The sequence below is a fragment of the Lethenteron reissneri genome, chromosome 43 (genome assembly GCF_015708825.2).
Source record: "Lethenteron reissneri isolate LAM-NWPU_2019-01 chromosome 43, ASM1570882v1, whole genome shotgun sequence".
NCBI lineage: Eukaryota > Metazoa > Chordata > Hyperoartia > Petromyzontiformes > Petromyzontidae > Lethenteron > Lethenteron reissneri.
In genome coordinates this window covers 3,014,388-3,041,025 of record NC_083821.1, presented here as the reverse complement: position 1 = coordinate 3,041,025, position 26,638 = coordinate 3,014,388, and the positions used below count along the sequence as shown (strand labels likewise).

Below are 26,638 nucleotides of genomic sequence, written 5' to 3'. Positions count from 1 at the left end.
AATAGGCAGAGCGGGGAGCATCTCTGCCCTAAATCAAGGGACGCTGAAAACACACGCGGTTTCATTCGTCACGGTAGACACAGCGCGTCGCTCTGCAACACACAACCGGCTTGTGCTGTACTGGTAACGCATTGGCGCGTTCCGTTTACGTGACGAGCCTGACTAATTGGCTGTGTCGGGTGGTGAACGGCGGGTTGAACGACGCATTTACATTTACGCGATCTAACTAAAAAAAAAACTGTACGATGGATCATGTTGGGTCGCGTGCCGTGCCGGCCTTCATAGGTGCTACTCGCTAACAGCAGCAGCAGCACTTGGGCGAGTGGGCGAGATGGGGTGGGGAAATCGGCGTCTGATTTTTGTTGCAATTTTTTTGTGTAGGTGGCCTTGCGTGGCGTGGCGTGCCGTGCGTGCTGAGAATACGCGAGGAGGAGTGTCCTCTTCGCGTTGACTCGGAGTAACCCCCTCGTGGAGCGAGCGGGGAGGGGTGGTGCGAGCGAGAAGGGATTGGGTGGCTTCCTCTATCACGCCACCTCGAGTGGGAGGGCGAGCACCATGTGGGGAGAGAGGGAGGGAGGAGAGAAGGGTAGGAAGGAACACCGCAGGCAGTGTGTGTGTGAGTGAACGTACCCGTCGATGTTGGGTCCTCGGAATGCGATAAATGTTCTCTCGTTAGTGACTCACGGCGAAAACTTGGAGCTGCGTTTAGTCGTCACCGCGTGTGAGGGCAACACCCTCACTGCCCCACGTGGGTCCGTCACAAATGACAGCTCGACGAAAATTCGTAGTGTCACGTTGTGGACATGTAGGGCAGCAGCAGCAGCCTTTTCGCCAAATAACTGTTGATTACACTATGTAACACGAGTTTTGTTCCTGGATAGTAAGTGTTATTTTCTAAAAATAATAAAACATAATAAAATACAATTCTCACGACGTTTCGGCCACAACGCAAGCAGCCGTCCTCAGGTGAAGAACAGGTCTGTCGGAAAGACAGCGTCTGAATGAACAGGTCTATCTATCCGACAGACCTGTTCTTCACCCGAGGACGGCTGCTTGCGTTGTGGCCGAAACGTCGTGAGAATTGTATTTTATTATGTTCTATTTTTATTATTTCCCTTCTACGTGACTTTACCGAAAGAACCAAGAAGATGAATCCCTGCAGTCACGAAAGCTTTAAATCGAAATGTGTTATTTTCTAATTGCTTAGTATATAAAATGGCTATTCCCCACAAACGTTGCTTTTGTGAGCAGGACTTTACGTGAAGGGAATGACACAAATGCACACCGCGTTTTCTCATTGAAAATAGGCACATTTCAAAATATCACTGTGCTGGTCACAAACGCAAAGTTTCTGGGGAACAATAGCCATGTTCTGTACTTTCGAGGCTTAAGCAATTGGAAAATAACACTTAGTACACAGGAACACAAAACAACAATGTTTGTTACACAGTGTTCTTGAACGGAGAGGGCAAGAAAGAATCGCAGGACCCGGAGGGAAAGAAATCCACGCGACCACGGAGGGAGAGAGACGTGGCAACTCCAAATATACAGCGGCAGTGGCAGCGGCAGCAGGGTCGGGGATCGAACCTACGACACAAGGCCCAACGCACAAGGGGCCGTCCATAAATGACGTCACGCGATTTTGGGCCACCCCCCCCCCCCCATCGTCACAAAAAGTCAGAACCCCGCCCCCCTCAAATATGACGTCACAAAGCTCTGCCCCCCCCCCCCCCAAAAAAGAAAACATGCTTCAAATCGCTTTAAACTATTGTCATTGTAGTGCGTATTTAATGTGGCGCTGCACTCTGATGTTGGATAAGAAAACATTAAAAAGTCTATTTTATTAAGTAGAACGTATTGTCTATATTTATTTCAAGTTGCGCATTTTCATGTGACGTCACGTTTCTCAAACCCCCCCACCTCGTCACACATCGTTACAAATGGCTGACCCCCCCCCCCCTAGGTGCGTGACGTCATTTATGGACGGCCCCTAACGTTCACAATGCGACGGTGGCGGTGGTGATGCTGACGATGCTTTTGGCGGGGATACCATAACAGTTCGCGACAGCGGCACAAAAAATAATAAGTAATATTTTTTAAAACTTTTTTTTAAACACGCTTTTAACATGAATGTACTGGAGTAATGGAGGAACTCCACGACTCCAGGAAGTGGCCCCGAAGCTTGCCATAACGTAAGGGGACCGTGGCCAATTACAGCCAACGTCAGTTGACCGTGGACAATTAGACCCAAGCCGAAACATAACATCTAAAAAATAATGTTGAAAAATATGTATTTTTATTTTTATGATAGACTATAGTATTGTCATCAGCATGACATAAGTATACCAAGTTTACAGTCGATACCACATTGGGAAGTGGGTTAAAATTGAGTTGCAAGATTTGAGGATACAACAACAACAGAATGAGTTAAATAAAAACGTGTAAAAATAAACAAAGAATCTCTCGACACAAGTCGTCAAGAAAAACACCGCGTGGCCTCAGAATAAAGGCACAGACGACCGAAGTTGAGGTTTGATTTGTTTTACAGGAACAGCGAGAGAACAGAACCCCATCAGGATGTGCAAACACCTCGGTAGGCTTTGCCTGGTAGGATGGAGATAGTTTGGTTGTAGTTTGGATGTTTTTGGGTGCTTTGTTTACCCACCTTGTATTTTGCACTACTATCACGTGTCTGTATTGTTTGTTGTAACGCTATTTACCTGCCCCTTTGCAGGACATCTGTGAAAAATATCTTTATAGCTTTATTTGAAGCTTTCGTGACTGCAGGAATCCATACTCTTTGGTTCTCTCGGTAAAGTCGCGTAGGTAGAAGATAAAAATAAATCACGACGTTTCGATCGCAACACAAGCGGTCGTCCTCAGGCGGGAGAAATATAATCCAGCAATTCCACTGCTGTATTATATTTTTGTATTACAGGGAAATTGAGTTTTCAGGTCCATACAACGAAAAAACACACATTTCAATACGGGCAAAACATTTGTAATGCCTTTCGTCTGGGTTTGTTCCTTATGATGGGACTTCGTTGAATGAACGTTCAGATTTATAAGAGGCACGAGTTGACCAATCAAGTCTGAATTGGTCTGCAATAAGCGAGGCTCTGACAAGGGGTTGCCATCGATTCTCAGCAACCACGATTGGACTGCCCCCCTGTGTTCGCGTGCTCAAGATCCGGAACTTGATCGATTCATCCGTCGTTCTAACCCCCTCCTTTATGTTTGGAAAACGTTGCCACTGCGTTATTCATCTCACAGCTGCTGCTGCAGCTGCTGCTGCTTCATCATCGGCAGCCACAATCGATCCACTGCTGGATGAAGGCCTGCCCCCAAGGCGTCGCCATCTCTCACGCGTATTCGCGACGTGACGGTCTGTCCAGCTACAGCTCCCGACAAGATACGACCGCTGTATTTCTTTATTCTGTATATATGTGTGTTATAATTTATCCGAGTTCTATCTCAATTGCGCTATGGCCGTCGCGTCGTCAGGAGCCGAAGAATCCGTTGGGAAATCTCGCAGAACAGTGCGACGAGACTACGTATTCGAAGACGGCCCCGTGGAAGCGGATACCCCAGAGCTACCTCCGAGCTGTGCGCTCCAAGTGGCTTGTGGTCCCACACAGGCCGAGTGGCGGTGGCTGCGCTTTGCACCTTCTCGTCGCGGAGAGACCAACGTTCATCGCATGACAAACTGATTTTTGTTCAATCCTCAGAGCTGGAGTGTATCCAAATTTAGGGCAAAACATAACTTCACAGTCGTGATTGACCTAAGCGGGGGTCAGTCATTGGTTACCGGGCTGATACCATCAACTCGCCGCACTCGAAGACCCGGTTTAATCACAAGCGGTACAGGCTCAGAGCTCTGACTGCTAAGCCACCTGGTTCCCCCACAGAAGTTGCGTGTTCGCGCATGCAAATTCAATGACCGAATGCTCTTAGGTTTTTCGGTAAAGTCACGTCGGTAAAAAAAAAGAAAAAAATATATTTTTTATAATAATAATAAAAAATTATAATGAAAAAAAAAACATTTTACGTGACTTTACCGAAAAAACCTAAGAGTATGAATCATTGCAGTCACGAAACCTTCAAATCTAGAATTCAATGACCGAAAATTACTCCAGCTGGGTTTTTCTTTCCTCTTCTCGCGAGAAAGGGGGAAATGTGAATGCCACTTCCTTCCAGGCAAAAGGGGAATAGCTTCCTTTATATTTAATTGATACTTGTTTTTTTATCCTGCAGCAAAATTGTTACACGTGGCGTATAATGACCGTAAAACATCGTGCACTCTGTGCTCTCTCTCGCTAGAATACTCACCTGTACTGAGTCTCGTGAATTCACTAAGAGATCCACTCTCTGGCTAGCAGCCTCATTTGTACTGAATCTCGTGAATTCACTAAGAGATCCACTCTTTGGCAAAGTCTCGTCTGTACTGTGCCTCGTAAATTCACTCAGGGATCCACTCGTTGGCAAAGTTTCATCTGTACTGAATCTCGTGAATTCACTAAGAGATCCACTCTTTGGCAAAGTCTCATCTGTGCTGTGCTTTGTGAATTCACTCAGGGATCCACTCTCTGGCTAGCAGCCTCATCTGTACTGAATCTCGTGAATTCACTAAGAGATCCACTCTTTGGCAAAGTCTCGTCTGTACTGTGCCTTGTAAATTCACTCAGGGATCCACTCTCTGGCTAGCAGCCTCATCTGTACTGAATCTCGTCAATTCACTCAGGGATCCACTCTCTGGCTAGCAGCCTCATCTGTACTGAATCTCGTGAATTCACTAAGAGATCCACTCTCTGGCTAGCAGCCTCATCTGTACTGAATCTCGTGAATTCACTAAGAGATCCACTCTCTGGCTAGCAGCCTAATTTGTACTGAATCTCGTGAATTCACTAAGAGATCCACTCTCTGGCTAGCAGCCTCATCTGTACTGAATCTCGTGAATTCACTAAGAGATCCACTCTCTGGCTAGCAGCCTCATTTGTACTGAATCTCGTGAATTCACTAAGAGATCCACTCTCTGGCTAGCAGCCTCATCTGTACTGAATCTCGTGAATTCACTAAGAGATCCACTCTCTGGCTAGCAGTCCCATCTGTGCCGGATCTCGTGAATTAGCATGGCGAACGCGTTGGCTCGACAGCCCGTTCAGAAGCGACGGTGCGGCGAGTGCGTGCGTGCGCGCTCATCGTCGTCAAACAAACGACTTCACCCCCACGCTCGTTCTCCTGGAACGAATTCAAAGGGGGCACAAACTGCCCTCAACCGCGGTCTCCTCGCTTCAATTAACCCGTTTAACGAGCCACCTCCTCCTCCTTCCCGAGTGACGCAGCCTCCGCCTCTACGAGCCCCGCCCACCCACACCGACCGACCCACATTGACCAGAATGGTGATGTTCAGACAAACCCACCCGTGACCAACACGGTATGCGGGAGCCCATCATCCAGCAGTGTGGACTGACGGCGTGGTGTACATAATGACCGGTCGTCATCGTCGTCGTGAGCCATCATCAACCCACGGCTGGATGAAGGCCTCCCCCAAGGCTACGCCATCTCTCAAGCTCTTGCAATGTTAGTCACCCACCCAGCACAACTGCGCGCGAGCCAAATTCTCGGCTCCCATCTCCTTGATGGATTTACAATCTCGTGCCACGGAGCGAACACTTCGCACACCGGACGCGCAATCCAAGATGCGGCCCCCTTCGACTCAATCTCCCGGCGGGGCAGCTGAAAAACAATGAGGGGGCGAGTTTCGTGAAGTCGTCGCCGCCGCATCCTCCGTCCACCCCAGCAGGTCGTTCGTTTTGGTCACGTTGCGGTGGGGTAAAGTGCGGGTACTTTCACCTATTCCAAGACATCTCGCAAGAGTGGAAGAGTAGGCCAAATACCACCTTCTGGCGGGCGAGGGGGGGGGTTCCTCTTAAGTGCGGGGCCCTTCCGCCAGCGGTGTTGCCAGCGAGCTATTGCAGGGCTGCGCTTTAACCTCCTTTATCTCCTCTGTAGCTCTGCTCGAATGACTGCACCGATTTTAGTTTCATCCGTCGTGTTGGGAACAAGCGAACGGATTGTGCCACCCGCCAAGTCGGTGCCGGCCAAGCGGCGACCTTCCGTGGCAGTCGGCCGCGCCGGGGGGGCGGTGAGGGGGGGCAGTGGCGGGGGGGGGCAGTGGGGGGCGGGGGGGGCGAGATTAAACCCACGAGGGTGTCGTTGATGAGGACTGCACGGCGCTCGCGATGGCGCGCCCGCCTCCTCGTCCCGCTGGCGCGGGTGCAGGGCTCGCGAGCGCACGGAGTCTGGTCCAACAGCTCGTGCAATGAATTCGATCGTGTGCTCCCTCACCGACACGTCAACTCAGCCACCCGCCCGCTCGCCCGCCCGCAGGCATGGCCTGGATCCCTCCGAATATGGCGCGAGCTCGACTCGATGGCTTCAATTCGTGATGAGAAACCCCCGACCCTGCGGGCCGCGACGCGGTCCGATTCACGTTGTGCACCGATGCCCGCCGTCAGCCCGGCTATCGAAAGACCGTGGCGGCGCGGCGTGGGTCGGTTGCACACTTTCGATTGCGAGCCCACCCCCCAAAGGATTTTGTCTGCCCCCTTCTTGTACCGGCACTCATCGATGCCTCTTGCCCATGTTGAGCACTGCGGCTCCTGACCTAACGGCACCCGACAGAATGCAACGTCCAGCGATCACGCCGATTGACGGTCGCAGCGCTCACCGATTCACTCCGATTGCTCGCTCGTCGGCGGTCAGTCGTCCCGTCATAACTCCCCTTCGCCGCCGCTATCATCGTCGTGGTGAAGCTCTTCTCATTAATTTCACCCGCTCCTTTTTCCACCCGTGTTTCGTCTCATCCATCACACTGATGGTCACAACAACAGACTCAACCAATCACCCACTCACCCACACATTCATCATACTGCAGGTCAGATCTCCTCTCCGCTTCTTTAACGCACACTGCTCAACTTTGGAAATTCCCTCCCATCGTCAAGTTTTCATAGTAACCTTGCTCTATAAAAAAAAACTATTATTTACTATTATCTGTTAACAACTTTGATAGTGTTGTTTGTTACTGCCCGCCTGACATGATGCAAGGCCTATGCTCAGCAACTGTGATTCCATCGTACGGAGTCGAGCGAGGGTTAATCCTGGCCCCGGCAGAAGCGGGGACCGACAGTATTATCATCGATATTGAGCGGTGTGTGTGTGATCGAGGTCAAAAAATAAAAATAAACCCTAAGAGTGAATGATTCACCGAGGCCACTCTGCCATGTGAATTTCACTTCCCATTCCTCAAATGCTTTTTGTCAGACTTGGAAACAGTTTTGGTAAAAAATAAATAAACATTGAACATTTGATGCGGTCGCAAACAGTGACATTTCAAACCGTGACATTTCCAAATTTTATATATATACACACATTTAGATTCACTAGCGTTGTACACATACGTATAATAGTACGCCGCAGTGGGGAAAAGTCACCCGCGCAGGGCCGAATGGGAAATAACCGATGATGGAACAGGTGATATTTGTTTGAGGAGGGGAACGGCGGTGGGCCACCCTCCGTGCGATTGCAGGGTTCAACACTGCAATAAGAGCTACGGTGGCGAGATGTTAACTACCTCGCCTGGTATACAAGAGAACGCGGGTACAATCCTGACCCTGACGCCCGTTTGCATGTCTTTCTCCCCGTGGTCGCGTGGATTTTTCTCCGGGTCTTCCGGTTTTCCCTCCACATTCATTTCCACGCGACGATGAGCCACTGCGTTGGGCGATTATTTGTGGCCTGGTTGGTTCTGAAAAAGAGCTATACAAGCCCAGTGGGTCTTACCTGATAAAATAAAAATAGGTGTAGTTTACTCACCAGGATCGTCAGCACGATGTGCTGGAGGTTATTCTCGAACCCGGCCGTGTAAACGCAGAAAAGAGCAAAATTTCCCTCCACCAGCTGCAACAACAACAAAACAACAACAACAAAGTTTAGACCACTGCCACTCACAATCATAGGCAGCTGTCATCACCGGTGGGCAATTTGGCGGGGCAGTGGCAACTGACGCTCGTGCCCCACAGCAAGAAGGGACCTGGGGGTTTGATTCGTGACCCGGGCGCTCTTCTCTCCCTGCGTGGCATTTGTCCGTTTCACTCTTCTCTCACTCTTCCGCGTGGGTTCCCTCCGGGTTCTCCGGTTGAAAAAAAAAAACTGTGTTGTAGTTGATATCGGTCGCGAAAGCCCTACGTGTTAAACTGAAATAAGCCGCCACGTGGTTTAACCGGTATAGGGCCAAAACTTCCCACAGGCTGGCATGTTTCCTGCAAGTTGCCCAAATGGGATTGCACAGGGCAAGCAACATCACCCACCTGCCCCCTATTATGAAAAACGTGGCAGGAAACGATAATTATCGATGCTCGGCAAACCTTCGCTGGGTAAAACAAGCAGAATAGTTACAGAATCACCGCTCAAATTGCCCTTTTATATGCCGCTAAACGCGATGCGGCACAAGCCGGCAACGCTGGCCTGGGAACGCCTGGGATTTGCCCAGGAAGAGCTAATCTGTCGCCAAGGAGAGGGAGGTCTGGACCGCCACTACTCAACATGCTGCCGTCACAACCCTCACCAGGACAAGCGGACTGAGAAACGAACGAACAACAACAATAAAAAAATATATATATTTTACCACTGAGCTGTATAACTCTTTTTCAGAAGCAACTGAGCCACGAATGAGAGCCCAATGAGGTGGCTTATTGTGCGGAAACTTAAAGCAGCCAAAATACTCTCAACGCTTGTTGGTTCTCAATGTGGAGGGAAAAACCGGTGGACCCGGAGAAAAATCCACGCGACCACAGTGAGATAGTATATGCAAGTATATGCAAGCTCCAAATATACAGAAGGCGTCAGGGTTAGGTATACCAGGCGAGGTCGTTAACAAAGCAAAGTGTCCGAGCGTGTGGCTTGCAAGGAGATGTTGCATAATCACCGCGTCTTGTTTCGGGATAAAACAGACGCCAAGGCGAGAAAGAGAGAGAGGAGGACGAGGTTTGAGTTTTTGTTGACATTACGCCGGCACAACATCTCACAGTGATGCCGCAGATGCCACCAAAAGCCGCTGCAACCAACACAAGATGCGGCTACGAAAAATAAGCACGACCTCCTGAGACGCGTTTGTCGCGTTTCAGATCGAAAAGGAGGGGGGGGGCTGCGACCGGCAGCATCGGCGACTCGGGCTCACACCGCCACGTCCCGGTGACACGAGTTCGATCACCGGCCGCGGCAAACGTCGGTGACCGGCGCTATCCGAGCTCCGTAAGCCAGCAGGGACGCGCTCATTCTTATCGCTGCGTCTCGGTGTTTACGAAAAAGGGGCCTTCAAAAAGAAATCGCGTTCGATCGATCGATTGACGGATGCATCCTCGAACGTTGCGTGCGTCGGCGGAGCGAGCACACTCACCAGGAATCCCAGCGAGGTGAAGAGGAAGGCGAAGATGAGCTTCATGTAGGGGCCGTGCTGCAGCACCAGGCGGACGCCCGTGGCGAACGGCACGAGCTTCTCCGTCTGCGAGCAATTCCCGTCTGCGAACGGTACGGCGCGCACGGGGGACACCCTTGTTGTCATCGTTGTGATACGTCATCATCGTCGCCGTCATCATCAGCAGTGTCGTCACATCGCCACCCTGCGTCATCATCATCACCGTTGCAATTAAAAAGCCGCTTAACGGAAACCGGGATATTGCTGTCCGACTATTTTATCATCACGTGCAACATCGTGGCTTGTACCCCACCCTGCCCAGCTCTTTTCCCACCCACCTCCCCACACAAATGTGGATTAATCTGAGGAAGGAGCTCACGTGGGATTTTGACGTGGAATTGAAACCAGCAGTGTGCGGGACTGGAGGGAGCTATTACCTAAAAACATTTTTTTTTTTACCAGGTAAGGCCCACTAAGCTATGTAGCTCTTTTTTACCAGATGCGACCTGGCCACAAACGATAGCTCGACGAAGTGGCTCGTCATCACCACGTGGAAATGCACCGCAGCCAAATTACTCTAAAACGCGCGACTTCGACTCCAAACGTGGAGGGGGGGAAAGCCAGAGGGGACCCGGAGAAAACCCCACGCGGCCACGGGGAGAACGACACGCAAACACCAAATACACAGCAGGCGTCACGGGGGTCGGAGTCGAACCCACGACCTCCTGCGTGGCACCGCGAGGACCCAACTCGCAAAGCCGAAACTTCTCCGAGTTCTAAGACGATCCCATTGTCCCTGTTCTTTCTTCCCCCCCCCCCCCGGATTCAGGGGGTGGGGGAGATTTCCGCTGGCACGGGAGACAGGTTGTGGCTTGTGCTTTGACGGCGACGAAGAGACCTTCTCCCTCCCTCCGCCCCTCGCGGCGATTAGACGCCGCGCCGGCGAGGGGGATGTTTGTTGGCCACCGTCTCCGTCCCCCCCCCCCCCTTCGCTGGGCCTGCTCAAAGGGCCATTGTTGTGCGGAGCACCACAGCAGGGGCCCCCCCCTCCCCCCGACTCTCTGTGTGCGCTTTAGCTAATGAGACACTACGTGTGCTCACGACAAAGCCCCCCCCCCCACCCCCAGAGGTCGCAAACGGGTTTTGATTCCTTACCCGTACCCGGCCGCACCAGGGTCGCAAACGGGTACCCGTACCCATACCCGGCCGGGTACGGGTAGCCGGGTATTGGGTAGGGTACGGGTATCGGGTACCCGGTTGCGACCTCTGCCCACCCCGTGTGTAGCCTACGCAGAACGGTCGGAGGCCACGATGGCGACAACCGAGCGCCGGCGTGGTTGGCCCACTCTCCTAAAGGCTTGACGTTAGCCAAGACTGGGAACGGAACTCGGGTCGTCGGGTTTGTGGCGCAGTGCCGGTCACCGTCGCTCAAAGGCAAAGATCCCCCCCCTAGTTTCGTCTTGATGGACTGTTGGCGAGCACCTGTGAGGGTCGGCGCGGCTCACAAGGGGGTGTGGGTGGCCAACACCACGCCTGGCCGCCTTTGTCTCCCCACCGCTGATGTTTACACACCCCCACCAGGTACTCACTTGAAGCCCAGTCGACCTAGGGGAGGCTCAGGACCGGTTCAGATATTCATCACGGACAGCCCGTGAGCGGGACTCGAACTCGGGTCGCCGGGTTTGTAGCGCAGCGCGCGAGACGCTACAATACCGCTTCCCACCGTCACCCATCTCCCCATCAAAGACAAAGATCCCCCATATAGGCTTAACACACTGCTGGGGCAAGTGCTGTTAAGCGAGCACATATGAAGGCTGGGAGGGCACACAAGGGGGTGGGTGGCCAACATCACGCTCTGCCGCCTTTGTCTCCCTGCTACTTGTTTGAGGCTGACTCGACCTAGGGGAAGCCCAGAACTGGTTCAGATAATCGCCAGCGGTGTTGGCCGTGAGCGGGAATCGAACTCGGGTCGCCGGGTTCGTAGTGCAGCGCGCTGATCGCTGCACTCCCCATTTTCCCATCAAAGACAAAGACACACACGCATGTCTATTTTACAATGTAGAAACATCCATGCTCGTAGCCAGTCATGATGAAGTCCAGGGGATAAAAGGATTTCATGCTCTGTTAGGCGCTTCTGGTCTGTGCTTTTCATTGTGCTTTTCACAGTGTCTCTACCGATTGCCATCACGGGGTATTTAATTACGTTCAATCAGAGTGCGGCGCTGTGATGATTGTTCGTGAAATAAATCTCGCCCGTGATTAAAGAACGGCGCTGCGCAGGGAGGGGGGGAGGGGGCGCCCACTCCACTGCTGGATTCAAGCCACGTCCGGTCGGGCATCGGATTTCGAAGAAAGAAACTGAACTGTGTGAATTGTTCTTTTTATTTCGCTTGCCAAGGGATCCGTGGAGCTTACGTTGCTTTTTTTTTCAGAAGCGAACCTGGCTATCGCAAATGAGAGCTCAACGGAAGTGGCCCATCATCATCACCATCACGAGTGGAAATTTGCAGCGGCCAGATACGCTCGACGCGTGACGTTGATTCACATACGTGGAGGGCAAAAGAAACGGAGGTCCCGCGAACCACCACGGGGAGAGAGAGAGACACGCAAACTCCAAATAAACAGCAGGCATCGGGGGTCGGGATCGAACCCACGAGACCTCCTGTATACCAGGCGAGGTAGTTAACATCTCGCCACCGTGGGGGCAACCTGAGCGGTGAAAGGTTGCCGGCCTTCGATCGCTCGCTCAGCGCCACTGCTGCCGGAAGGGGCCTCTGTGACAGAGGGACATTTCTGGCCCAAGGCAGACATCTCGGAAGAGGTGGGGAAGAGGTGGTGGTGGAGGGGGAGGGGGGAGTACCCACACTTTACCCCACCACCACCACGCGCTGCGTGGCGTCGACGACATATACCGCAGGAGCCGGGAGGGCGTTTCGGGAGCTTGCCCCGTTGGCTTGAACTGCCGCGTCCGGGAGATCCGACAGCCCTAACCCACTTCACCCACCGCACTGCCTCTTTGGGGTGGGGTGCCACGTTTAATGAATTAATAAATAAACCGGTGAATGTCAGTCGGTCACACCCGTGACAAGTCGTCAACATTGCAGAGCACTGCGTGTGTGTACGTATGAATGTACGTCAAACTTATTCTTGTGTACGCCGTGGGACCGCGCATTCTTATGGCGGCAGCTGCTGGCCAACACGCACGCACAGACACACGAACACGCCACACGCACACACAGACGCACGGACACGGCACGTGCATACAGATGCACGGACACACCACGCTCGCACAGACGCACGGACACGCCACGCACGCACACAGACGCACGGACACGCCACGCACGCACACAGACGCATGGACCCGCCACACGCGCACAGACGTACGGACACGGCACGTGCACACAGATGCACGGACACACCACACTTGCACAGACGCACGGACACGCCACGCACGCACACAGACGCATGGACACGCCACGCACACACAGACGCATGGACACGCCACAGGCGCACAGACGTACGGACACGGCACGCGCACACACAGATGCACGGACACGCCACGCACACACAGACGCACGGACACGGCACGCGCGCACACAGATGCACGGACACGCCACGCACACACAGACGCACGGACACGCCACACGCGCACACAGACGCTCCCCCCACGCTATGTAAACACGCGTGCACGTGCGCAGGTGTACTAAGATAACCACACGGGACACGAACTTTCGGGAGGTGCGTTGAGCGCGGGGGCACGCGGGTGCATGCCCCGCGCGCTCGGACGGATGCCACAGCCGGGCATATAAACTCGGCGAACCCCTGCGACCGATTGTAAACGTCCCAAGTATCCAAGTATTTGCGATCGCATCTATTCATAGTTGTGGGGGAGGGGGTGCGGGGGGGTCTCGTCTGGAAAGCTACGGCTACGATGGAATTTCGCGCACAGCACTGTGCTGCTGTCGTCTGCGAATGGTGCGGCGGAGAGGTGACGGATCGGCTCTGCAGGATGCCACGGGCGGATAGAGTTACAAGAGGACGGCTGGAGGGCGGGGCAGAGACAGTGGGGGGGGGAGAAAGCCCGAGGAGGAAAAACGCATACGAGAGGAGACGGAGCGGCCGTGAGATCCGTTCGCGTGGAGGAGCTACTGGCCGATTGTTGCGTCGTGGCGCGGCGAGGGACGGATTTCGTATCGCTTGGGGACAGCTCTCATCCAGCAGCGGATAGACGACTGCTCGATGGCCGCAGGTTGACGGCTGATCCTAGGGGGGAGAGGGGGGCCTAACGATCCAATTGGTCAATTGACTTCGATTCTTAAACGCGCAAAAAAGGTCACGTACGAGTAGATTTTCTGTTTTGCGACTGATCTACTGGAACTAAAATATATAGATTAAATTTGTACGTGTATAAATACGTACCTTCGATATTTAAAGCGATTCATGATTATCATGATTATCATGTGCGGCAGTAAAATGAAAGCGGCATCTATGCAATGTTTGAAATCAGTATTTAGATGGAAGATGAAGTAAAAACTCAACTATTTCTATTTTACCAGGTAAGGCCCACTGAGCTATGTAGCTATTTTAGAGAAGCGACCCGGCCACAAATGATAGAGCGACGAAGTGGCTTATCACGTAGAAATGTTTTTGAAAATACTCTCAAACGCATGATTCTACACGGGGAGGTAAAAACTGGAGGACCCGCATAAAAATCCACATGACCACGGGGAGAGATGCATGCAAACTACAAATATACAGCAGCAGGCGTGACCGGCCGGGATCAAACCCACGACCTCCTGTTTACCAGGCGAGGTAGTTAACATCTCGCCACGGCGCCGCCCCAAATACATCGCAACAGGTTGTTTGGCGGTGGCTTGGGGAGGCTTTCATCCAGCAGTGGATCGAACGTGGCTGACGACGGTGTCAGCGCTCGGCGAAGCGGCTAGTCAGTGGCGGGCAAACTTCCCGTCCGTCGTAGTGCTGGCGTAATGGTAACGTTGGTGACGCTGTTAGCGTCAAACTCCGGCGAGCGTGAAACGTGCGGGGGGAGCTTCGCTAAGAGACAGCGTCGGCAAAAGGGACAAATCCTCGGGCCCGACCGTTTTGCTTCAATAAACATTACCCAGCCGCACGCGACAAAGACCACAGCCACCCAGAGGAACGCATTACCGAGGCTTCCGGCACCGAAGAGGAAATCTGCGCTGTAGCCAATCGCTGGCGGCATTCAACGTCTCCACCCTCAAACCGCGGTTGCAACGACGGCCCCCGCATCTAGGAGTTTAAAAATTTCCACATTCCTCTCGAGGGAACCAGTCTGTCCGTAAGCCAACGGCGGCCGAAAGTGTCACTGCCGAGGTCTTGGATTCGAACGTGGGAACTCGGCGTTGCTGGCCCAGCGCTGCGTCACCCGAGCGGTCGAATCGCCTCCTAAATGAGGAACGCGAGCCTTGATCTTAGCCTAGCATCTCGGCGCTGCTGCTTCGGCGCTGACAGGCGAGCTTGTGCCCACCACCTCCCCCACCATCTCCCATCCGCTCCCCCCCGTGATTATTTCTGAGCAAGGGACGCGCGGAGGAACGATGAGGGCCGGCCGCCGCTACAGTGCGGAGGTGACCCTGCCCGGCGGTGAAGGTCGCCGGCTGGGGGCGGGACGAATCTTGCCCGAAAGTCGTCGGGAGCGAGGATCGACGGGGGGGGGGGGTGGGGGCGGGGGAGGTCGGCCTGCGCCGTGACCTCCTCCGAGGTGCCCGTGTCGCGAGCGGCGAGGACTTCGGCAACGTGAGCGGAAGTTGAAAAAACCCAGCGCTGGCGATCCCTCCCCCACGCCCTTCGCCCCTCCGCCCCCCCTTCGTCCCCTTTTACATTCAATTATCTTCCCTCTTACCCTTCTGTTTGCATCCCCCCCCCCAGCAAATAAACTTTCACTTCTCTTCTCGAAAATCCCCGGTGAGCCCAATCCGCCACTCCCCCCCCCCCCCACTTCACCAAGCCCTGGTGACATCGATCTCCGGGCTTTCGCTTGTGGAATTTTCGTCTTCCCCCCTTTCCCGTTTTGTGATCTTGCTCGCGTTGCGTTGAAATAAATAGCGTCCTGAGAACGATTGTTTGAGGGCGCTTTATGCATTGAAATTATTATTATTATCGTTAAAAACATACAAAAACCAGCGCTGCAGAAGCATCGCTGGCCGACGGGCGCCTTTAAGAACTGGTTGCCTGCGTTGCGATTATTTTACGGCGCGACGTGAAATTCCACGATGATTCGCAATTGTTTTTTTTGCGGGGGGGGGGGGGGTCGGATCACGGGACGCTCGCGAGTAAAATGCCAACGCCGTGTCGCGCAGCAGCCCTCCTCCACCCGACACGGGCAGACGCACAAAGCTTGTCACGCGAAGAGAGCGAAACGGCGCCGATTCATCCACCGGTGCGGCGCGCGTCGGAGAGCAATTCACACGCGTTTAACAAACGCTTTTCAGCGTTTCTTCTCGCAGTCGGGACCAGCATTGTCGGTCGATCCCCAGGAGCGCGGCATCATCGTCGGGCCATCCCAACGGCGAGAACGACGTCAAACCGACTCGCCGTGTGGATCGCTGTGCCCCCGCTTATGTTCACGTGACAACTGTACTTTTCTGGCCGTGTCGGGCGGAGGAGGGCCGTACGACACGCCGTAGGGATTTTACCCACCTGCACGCGTGGCGAATCCGACCCGGCAAACCGTTGACGGACGGCGACGCTCAGTCGCCAAAACCGCCCCCCACATTCAATTCCGCGATACGGGACGAACGTTGCAGTCATCAGTCCCCTCCCCCCCAACCCCCCCGCCGCGTTACCAATGCGGCCGCATGTCACGTCGAGTATCGTCCCGGGGTATCGTCGTTAAGAATCGTCGATGAACGCGTTTATAAGGAAATGTAAAAAAAAATATCGACGATTGTCGGGTTTGCCGCACACGAGAAACCAATCGAACGGTTACAGAAGGCTACACGGTTGGGCTCGGGATGAATACGAGCGACACGAAACGCACGTTCGCGCGCACGACCCCGTCCGCAATCTCGAGTACACGGCGAGTAACTCGCCCGAGCAGCGCGGACTCACCGTCACGCTCCTTCACCCCGAAGAACACCGTGACGGCGCACAGGAGGTAGAGGCCAGAGATGACGGCGGCGCCCACCATGTAGCCCATTCGCTGCGCGGAGAAACAACAAAACGTGAGCAAAAGCGTGTACCTCAGTGAGTGTACTTCAGTGTGTGTACCTCAGTGTGAACACCTCAGTGTGAACATTTCAGTATGTGTACCTCAGTGCTCGCCACTTTCGCCGATAAGCCATCATCAGCGTGAGGGCCGCTACACGCATTAGAAACCGTCGGGGGTTTTGACAGCACAACGATGATGGGGGCGGGGGGGGGGAGCAGGTAGTAGAAGAGGACGTGTTTTCACTATTTGTGTCATTGTCGCGAGGGGCGGGGTGCAAGTCAGGGGCTGCACTCAAGGCCACCCAGGGGCCGCCGGTGTCCCGCGGGGGCCTTGCTCGTGAACAGCACCGGCCTGGGCAGTTGCAGCTGCGCTGGGGCACAATGGCCGCCCCGAGAGGCCCCAGGGGGGCCGAGGGAGGGAGGGCTTCATAGCTCGTCGGATTCCTACCTGCAGTCTAAATCAAGATGAAGTGAATTTGAAGGTTGAGATTCGCAGTCCAGTGCGCTACCGCTCCCCACACTGCGCACACATCAACTTAAAGATTCCGTCTTGATTTGAAGCAGTTGGGTTAGGGAGGGAGGGTTCTGATACGGGCCACGTGCACGCCTGCAACAACACGTGACGCAGAGCGAGTGATTACGCACGCCGCTGGTGACGGCTGTGAATAATTAAAGCTGTCTATTTCGGCCAGTAGTTTTCCAGGATGTCGGTCATTCACCTGGCACAACCTTCTTTTTGTTTTGTGACGAGACGGAGGGCGAGGTGGGGGAGGTGGTGGCCTACGTTTGATTCGATTCGCTCTTTCTCTCTGTCTGTCTTCCCCTGGTCTCCACCCTATCCACACCCACCCAACCCAGCCTCAAATTCCTCAGACGACAACACATTCTCGCTCTAACCATGGACCCGGCTTGTCCGGCCACGCTAGCTGAGACCAGAATGCTCAAACACGAACGTGTTTCAAAAAATAAAAAAAATTAACTTTTTTTTTACTTATACACGCACGCAACATACCCTGTAGCACGCCAATGGAAAAGGTGGAGATAGAGTCAAGGGTATAAACGAAACTGACGTCCGTGGCAGACAGCGTCACAGCTCATCACATTCACCCACGCTAAGGAAATCATTCCGACTCTCACGAAGGAACACGGAAAAGGATGGGATGTCGGGAACGCCGGGCGTCACGTGTCTGCACTGACGGCCCTCATCCAGTGTGCGAAATCCCTCATTACTCTGGAAGGGTTAAGTCTTTCCCGTGAGACAGTGACGGCTGAGAGAGGGAACGCTGAGATCCTGCGTTCGAACCCGAGGGTCTCGGTCTCGCCGGCCCAGCGCTCCGAAACGAGCCACCCGACCAGCTCCCAGATTTGGAATCTTAACGGAGGTTCGAACCTAGCCCCTCGGCATTGCCGACGCGGACTTGCCGACGCGGACTTGCTCAGCGAAGGAGGGGGATGTGGAATCACATAATGGTTGCATCGTTGCGTCTCTGCTTCGAGCACGTGGGGTGAACTTGGATTGATAACGTCACGGCGCGACTTTCGCAAAACGTCGTTGTTGTTGTTCGGTTGAACACGTGACGGGCCGAAAATATCCAGGATCGTTATTTATTCTTTGAAATGCTTGGGGTCAAGATCGTGCGGCGAGCACTCGCGTGAACCGGCCTACGTAAAAAAAAAACAACGACTAATCTTAAAAGTTTCCGTATTTAAACTCTGTAAGCTCTATGATCATTATTATTATTATTATCTGAAAAGCTTTACAGCTGTACTGTAGCAATTTGTGATTTGAATCTTTACGGGGGCCCCGACAAGCTGCCTGTTGAGGCTTCAGCTCGGACAGTACCCCAGAAGAGGTTAATAACTTTTGCCCCATAGATGTTTACGGGCGATGTTAAAATTAACAAACATAGATAATGATTGTCGTTTACAACGGGCCAGATGAAAGGCGCCACAAGCACCTTATAAAGTAACCACGAGTGAAAGCCCAACGAGTCAAAGCCATCTCCTGCCCCAGCGGTGAAAATGACACATTTCTATTACATTACAGGGGGTGGAGAGCGAGAATAACTATAGGAAAAACGCTGTCGGCTTCGCCACGAAGTGGTGCTGATTTTATCGACCCCAAAGGGATGATGGGCTGAGTCAACCCCCCCGCCCACCCCACTCCCATCCCAACCAGGATTTGAACTCACAAGAATTACGACTTACGTGCGCCGCTCGCTCTGCCATGGAGCCATCCGACCGAATTAAACTTCCAAACGGTTAAAGCGTCATTGATAGTGGCAACGACTGAATGTGCGCGCTCTGAAATATTGAACAGATTACTCGGTGGCGGTGGTGGTGGTGCTGCGTTGGCAGCAGCGCACAATCACAATTAACAACAAACAAAACTCTACACATTCGTCCGATAACACTGGCCCCTTCTTAATAGCGCAGGTGACCTGTGAAGAAGCACGATTGGCCGAAACTTACCCGTCATATTTTTTGTTTCCCATTTTTTTTCATTGGCGAGTGCGTTGATGATTAATTTTTTTGCTCGTTCGTTCGTTAAACACCGCACACTTACAGCTTTCCACGTGACCGCCTTTCCTGTAAACCCGCTCCCCTGGCCCCCCCTTCCTATAGCAGGCACGTTACCGTGACGCTTTGACCCTGAAGAGCGTTCAAAGGGGCCCTTGCTGGGAGGACGGACTAGCGAAGTCGAAATCGATACCGCGGATAGCAAACGGCTTTATCTGGGAATGTGTAAATATTATTGTTAGCTCTTGGTTGTTTTTAGTGTGTGCTTGAATGCTCTACTTGTAAACTGATTCTGATAACAAAAAACGTTTCCGATAATCAGATAGGAGAGAAGACGAGATCGATTGTATGCCAACGGACAAACCGGAGATCATGAGCAACGTTTCTGCGTTCAAATGACGTCGCCGAAGACTGGCTGTGACAAAGTTTCATTTTAACGGAGCCAATGAGATGGTTCAAAATCATTGCAGGCTAAACCCTCAGCGTCAACATGAACGATCCAGTTCGGCAGATCGCCGAATAGCTGGTCGAACTTCTTAGCCGCAGATTCAAACACGCCAATTGACGCGATGCTCATCTTGAAACGACTGTCAATTAAACATCGCGCGATTCAGTGTCAAGAGTGTGAGCGGAGCGGAGGTGCAGCGGTTAGCGCTACGAACCCAGTGACCTAGCGTCAGCAACGAGTGATATCCGATTCTTGCGCAGTTGATGCAACCGCCGCGCCAGGAGATGTAATCAAAGTCGACCTCTGGGTTGCAAGTCCAGTGCACTGACCCTTCCCTCCTCGGATTCAGATGTAAACGAGATTGGCTGCTGTACATTTCCACGTGCCGATAAGCCACTTCGTTTAGCTACCAATTGTGGCCAGGGCCTTTACTTGGTAAAATAAAAATAAAAAGTGTTTAGTTTCAGTACATTGCCTAGGTAACACACCCAATCATCAGTGATTAAGTCACTGGCTAAATAACACCCATAATTGAACATAATTGACTTTTGGATCCGGACCAGAAAAATCACAATGCAGAAAATGACAGCAATTACCATGGGATATAGCCAAAGGCAGCTGAGTAACAAACTGTAAAAAAAAACTATATTTATATAAACAACTCCCCCCGTCCCTCCTACCCCCCCCCCCCAAGCCCCTCACCCCCACGCCCTCCGCAACGCAACGACGCCAACCAGGCTCGAGAATTTACCAGCATCTCGAGGTGCTCATCGTTGGAGCTGGCCGCGACCCCGGGGGTGACCCACAGGTCGGTGACGTTGGGGGCGATCGTGGCGTTGAGGGAGTAGAGGGATGACGAGTTAGCGAGGTCCTCGCACTTGACACGACTCTTGCCGCTCGCGAAGGCCTGCGCGATCTGCCCCTGGATGGCGGCGCCCAACACCGTGCCCAGCACCTCCACCGTCATGCCTGCGGTCCACCGACAAACGACAACAACAACAAGAACGGCCGCCGTTCGCCATTACATGGTGGTGACGTCACCGCGGCACCTGTGCCGGGCCAGGTGCGCTCTGAAGCCACATAAAGTGTTATTGGCTCGCTAATAGGAGGTCACGTGATAGACCCAGGTGCCATGGGTTGACCGACTGAGATGCACCAGCTAACCGCTACATTAACGCTCTCCCCACACGTACACACAAATACAAATATCCCCCGTATAGCGTTAACAGACCGTTGGGCAAAGTGCTGTTTGCGAGCACCTGTGAAGGCCGGCACGGCACTCGAAGGGGTGGGTGGCCAGCACCACGCCCGACTGCCTTTGTCTCCCCAGTGGCAACGTTTACACACCACACCAGGTACTCATTTGAGGTTGAGTAGACCTAGGGGAGGCACAGGACCGGTTCAGATGATCGTCACCAGGTGTTGGCCGTGGGTGGGAATTCAACTCGGGTCGCCGGGTTCGTAGCGCTAACCGCTACCCCACCGCTCCTAGCACACGTACATACACGCACGTATACGTACGTATTTGGGTACATGCACACTCAAAGTGAAAAACGATTACCCTTTTAAAGCGTACACAGTAATAGTTGATGTACACGTGTGGGTCCACGTGTTTAACAGAGGCAGAAGTGCATGGCGAATGGTCAACCAACGCTGTGGGCAGGTGAGTCAATGGGACGACAGGACATCTGTGAAAATGAGCTTTGTATCTCATCGGATTCCTCCAGTGTAAAGAAATATCCTGAATCTGAAATAGTCTATTCTGACGATCCCTCCAGGGCAATCCAGCCTTCGTGCATGTGTGCATGTTGAAACTTCTTTCGCGCCGTACGTAGCCAACCGCGCTAATCGGAGGTGCGGGGGAAGGACAACAAACTGACCACGAAAATAAGTTCTTAAGAATTGAGTTTTCAAACGAGTGTTGAAAGTACATAGCTCCAGTGGCTTCCAAAATATCGTAAGGCAGGAGAGACGCGTTCCAGACGGCCGCAAGCGCGCATCTGAAATGGCACGACGCGCCGACCGTCTTTAATCGAGGGCCGGGCCAAAAGCCGCTGGTGCTGCTGCCAGGATGACCGGAGTTTGCGCGTTGATGTTTTTTTTTGCTCCTTGACCAGATCATCGGCGAGGGATCGTTGCGGTTGTTCACTTGTGGCGAGCGCTTAATCTGTGTCTTCGTGCAGCTGTCGGGGTGGACTCACGGTAGCCGGTCACAGAGTCCCTCTCCTTCTGGCTGTCGCTCAGGAACATGGTGAGCGCCGAGTACGGCACGTGAAAGCACTGTGGACGAGATGTGACAATGGGAGGACAGAGAGAGTGAGTGGGTGGGTGGTTTGGCGAGAGAGAGAGAAGAAAGTCTCCGTAAAGTGAATAAATAGGTGAGTGAGTGGGTCAATGAGTCGGTGAATGGTGAGTGAGGAGTGGGTGGATAGGTGAGTGAGCGGGTCTCTGAATGGTAAGTGAGGATGTGTGTGTAGGTGATTAATCGAGTGGATGGGCGGGTAAGTGAGCGAGTGAGTAAACAAGTGGGTGTGCGAGTGGGTGAATGAATGGGTAGGGCGTGAGTGGGTGTGTGGTTGGGTGCATGAGTAGGTAAGTGGGTGAATGAATGGGTGGGTCACTAAGAATAAACGAGTGTGTAACCGGCTAGGAGGGTTCCTGCATGAGAGAGCGTGATTGAAGTGAAGGAGTGGAGCCGTTGAGTGGGTGAGCCAGTGAGTGAATAAGTGAGTGAGCTTGCAAGTGAGCCAGTGAGTGAACGAGTGAGTGAACGAGTGAACAAGTGAGTGAACGAGTGAGCCAGTGAGTGAATAAGTGAGTGAACGAGTAAGTGAACAAGTGAGTGAGCTTGCGAGTGAGCCAGTGAATGAATAAGTGAGTGAACAAGTGAGTGAACGAGTGAACAAGTGAGTGAACGAGTGAGCCAGTGAGTTAATAAGTGAGCCAGTGAGTGAATAAGTGAGTGAACGAGTGAGTGAGCTTGCGAGTGAGCCAGTGAGTGAACGAGTGAGTGAGCTTGCGAGTGAGCTAGTGAATGAATAAGTGAGTGAACGAGTGAGCCAGTGAGTGAATGAGTGAACGAGTGAGTGAGCCAGTGGGCGAGCATGCCCATCGCACCGTGAGCAGCGTCTGGAAGAGGCAGTACCACAGCAGGTACCACAGGACCTTCAGCTCCATCTGAATGTCACCGGGTGGCACCACCCACAGCAGGAAGTAGGTGATCACCCCCAGCGGTGTCGACACCGCGATCCTGCGCAGCGACAGAGCGGAGCGGGGGGGATGCCGACACTCAGCGAGGCGTCCCAAAGCAACCGCATCTCAAGACGTGGAAGGGAGAGCGAGAATGGAGTGTGCAAGTGTGGAGTGTGCAGTGTGCAAGTGTGCAGTGTGGAGTGTGCAAGTGTGGAGTGTGCAGTGTGCAAGTGTGCAAGTGTGCAAGTGCGCCGCGTGTAAGCGCTCGTAGCTAGAGACCAATAAACACGAAAACGTATGCTCCGGTTATTACTCGATTGGCGCCAGAAGATGAGGTCGCAAAAGTACGAGTGAAGTTATTTTACCTACACTCGGGCCACTTCCTGCAAATAATGTCCGTCGCATAGCAATAACACGCATTATCGTAAGACTCGGCGCTCGTAACGGAGACATAAGAAGCAAGAAACCCAACATTTCTTGCGCTGGCGTTTAGATTTTTTGAGCGCATCTCCGACAGTCACAATTTACCCCGCCGGCCGAGACATCCGTGCAATCTGAAATGGGCGACTTTAAACATCTCGCACCACTCTGATCGAGCGCGAGACGCCTCAACGCCGGTCGAGCAAAAAATATTTCTGAGCGCGATACCGCTGGCTTCGCCTCGCGTGCAGACAGGGCGGCCACCGTGTCCCCGCAAGAGCTTTGCAAGGAGGCGTGGTGGAAATTGCCACGCCAGGGGTCACCGTCATCAGATATTTTACCGGACCAGAAATAATCTCCTCGGGCGTGTGCCAGGCCATCGTTCTGGGCGGCGTGAACTCGTCCCGGGCTCCTAGGAGCGCGTGCGGCGATCGACGAGCAAAAAATAGAGAAATTTATATCGTGAACCGAGGTCACAGTGGACCTAAAACTTCGCTCTGCAAGTTGGTTCAGGACGTTTTGACTTTTCACCGTTTCTTTTTCGAGCGCATTTTCACTGGGCATTTGAAAAACTTGCTCCGTGACCGAAATGTTAACGTAGGCGTGTGTGCTGACTTTCTTTTGCACCCGTACGTAGCCAACCGCTCTAATCGGAGGTGCGGGGGAAGGACAACAAACTAAACACAACAAAAGCAGTACTGAAGAAATGGGTTCCCAATCCAGATGATTTTAAAGTGCACGGCTCCAGCGACTTCCTAATAATCGCAGGGAAGAGCGCGTTCCGGACGGCCGCAGAAGCGCATCCGAACGCGCGCGTCAGTTAAAAGCGTCGCGTTGCTTTCGCTCGCATCGCAAACGCGTCGACGCATTGCAGGCGGCAGCGACGTGAATCGCGGTGAATCTCATTTCGCTTTGGCAACGCGTGGCCTCGTCCGCGGCCAAGGATGAAAGAACACCGGCACGATAAGACGCAGCAAACGCTTCCCGCTTTAAATAAACTTCTACGATTCAGCACCTCCGGCAGCAAGATCGTCGGCTGTGACCATTTTAGCCCGTCGCAGATGCGCCCCCCCCCCCACCCCATGATTTTTAAACGAGACGAGGAAAGAGATGGGAGAGGAGGGAGGGGAGAGGAAGATTACATTTGCAAGAGGATATCAGTAAAAAAAGAGTTCTTTATTTATCCGGCGAAGCCTTTGACGAGTGTAGAGACTTAGTTTGCAAGGGGGACCTGCATTTGAATGTTTTGTTGTTGTTGTTGTTGACATTTCTCAAGGGAACCCTCTCGAATGCAGGTGGACAACAAATTTCCACGCAGATGGGTTCACGAACCCACTGTGTGCACCCGCAATGTCCAGTCGACCTCGCAGGTCAGTGAAACTCAAATTATCCGCACGGCCAACGCCACGCCCGGCCGCCTTTGTCTCCCCAGTACTAATGTCTAAATATACCACAAAAAGTACCGATTTGAGGCCGAGTCGACCTCCGGGAGGTCCAGGAGCGCTTTGGAACATTCGCCACGGTTCGTGGGTGCGCTTAGCGGGAGTCGAGCTCGGAACGTCGGGTCAGGGGGTGCAGCGCGCCGGACCAGTTCGCGCGCGCACAACCACTGTGCGCGCACACACACACCGCCGTTAGCCGCATCGGAGCACTGTGCACGAAGGTGGTGGTAGCGGAGCGGAGATGGTTGTGGCGCGATTCGTGCTCCATCGTCACGGTGCAGATGCGCCAAGTTAAAAAGTACTCGCAAATTACCGAATTGGGTAAAGCCACGATGCATCCATGACCCCCCCTGCCTCCCCCCCCCTTCCCGCAGAGACGACCCGTCAGCAGAAACACCGGCGCCCATATTTGTACCGCGCTGCGCCAGGCTGCGGCCACGACGGCGAACGGAGCGGTAGGAGAAGAAATAATCGCGCTCGGCAAACGCCGCATCGGCAGAATTTCCCACCAGCCCAGCCAGCCTGGAAGGGTGAAAGGGAACCCCCTGGTGGGGAGGGGAGGGGGTAGAGCTGGAGGGGGGGGGGCAGCATCTGGCTGGCGACCGCTGCCAACCGACGGTGAACAGCGCCAAGCTTGCGTGGCTCGGGTCGGATCTCACCGAACGCGGCAGCGCCGGTGCGAGCCAGCCGACGCGTCGGGCCAGATCTGCGTCGGAAGGCCCTCCACCACACGACGCAGGCAAGCTTAATGGAATCTCCACAGCGGCGTGTGCGAGCGGGAAGATTCTGGAAGCAGATGTAATGCGCGCCGCCTCTCTCCGACCGGCGAGAGTGTACTTAGCCTCGCGAAGGCCAACATTTTGCCGACGAAGGAAATTGCCAAGTTCTGGTTAGGCGACCGAAACAACACAAACGTCCGCAAAATGCAATATCCCGTTGTAATGAAATACGAGAGAGCAACAGGCGTTTGTTTTTGCAAGTGGTTCTCTAAAGCAGATCTCGCTCAAATTAAAATCACTTGTTCAACATGAATGGGTGGAGCGGTTGGGAGGCCCAGTGCTCCGTCCCACCGCGCCAAGGAGCCGGTGGCACCCGAGTTCGATACCCGACAATGGCTAACGTCAGCAGAAAAAAGAAAAGTGATATCTGAACGCGGGGGGAGGTCTTCGTTTCGAACTGGATTGATTCGTGGCTGCAAATTATTGTTCTATTGTTACTCTCATTATACTGTTAGGAACCTCCTGGTTACACCAGCCCACAGGGGATTATTGTGTCCGTCGTGCAGGGAGGGGCTGGGTGGGGAGGGGAGGGTGGGGAGGGGCTAGGTGGGGAGGGTGGGGCTGGGTGGGGAGGAGAGGGGGGAAAGTGGCTGGGTGGGGAGGGGCTGGTCACCCGGTGGTGCCCTTATAAAACTCAACGTTTAACCTACTCACGCCGGCTTTTGCCCGCCCTCACAGTCGGGCATTTTTGCGGAATACACCACGCCGCCGTTGACCCTGGCCATTGACCGAGCAACCCAACGTTCCTACCAGCTCCCTCCGCAGGACAATGTGTTTTCTGCAATACTTTCCGCAGTCTACGCGAGAGAAAGATGTTTCACGGCCACAGCTCGCGTCAGTGGCAAGTGATATCTGAACCTGCACTGGCCAGCATGGTGAAGTATGGTTAAACAGCTCGCGCGACTGACACGTATGAGGTGTACGTTGAACTTCTTTCGCACCGTACGTAGTCAACCACGCTAATCGGAGGTGCGGGGGAAGGACAACAAATTGAACACAAAATTAAGTTCTGAAGAAATTAGTTTTCAGTCTAGATTGAAAAGTGCATAGCTCCAGTGGCTTCTTAATATCGAAAGAGCATTCCAGACGGTCGCACAAGAGCATCTGAAAGCGCGCGATGAGGTGACCACCGACTTTGTTCGATGGTTAGCCAAAAAGTCGCTGCTGCGAG

General features: G+C 53.4%; 1 protein-coding gene across 1 annotated transcript in view; it reads right to left on the bottom strand.

The window, feature by feature from the left end:
- LOC133353339 (sodium-dependent lysophosphatidylcholine symporter 1-like) overlaps positions 1-26,638 on the bottom strand; it is a 59,788-nt gene that overhangs the window by 13,817 nt on the left and 19,333 nt on the right. The window contains exons 4-9 of the mRNA XM_061569488.1: positions 22,752-22,884; positions 21,836-21,914; positions 20,386-20,603; positions 16,568-16,658; positions 9,458-9,579; positions 7,876-7,959 (exon numbers count right to left, since the gene is read on the bottom strand). Coding sequence (XP_061425472.1) covers positions 7,876-7,959; positions 9,458-9,579; positions 16,568-16,658; positions 20,386-20,603; positions 21,836-21,914; positions 22,752-22,884 — 727 coding nt within the window. The remainder of the gene's footprint in view (positions 1-7,875; positions 7,960-9,457; positions 9,580-16,567; positions 16,659-20,385; positions 20,604-21,835; positions 21,915-22,751; positions 22,885-26,638) is intronic.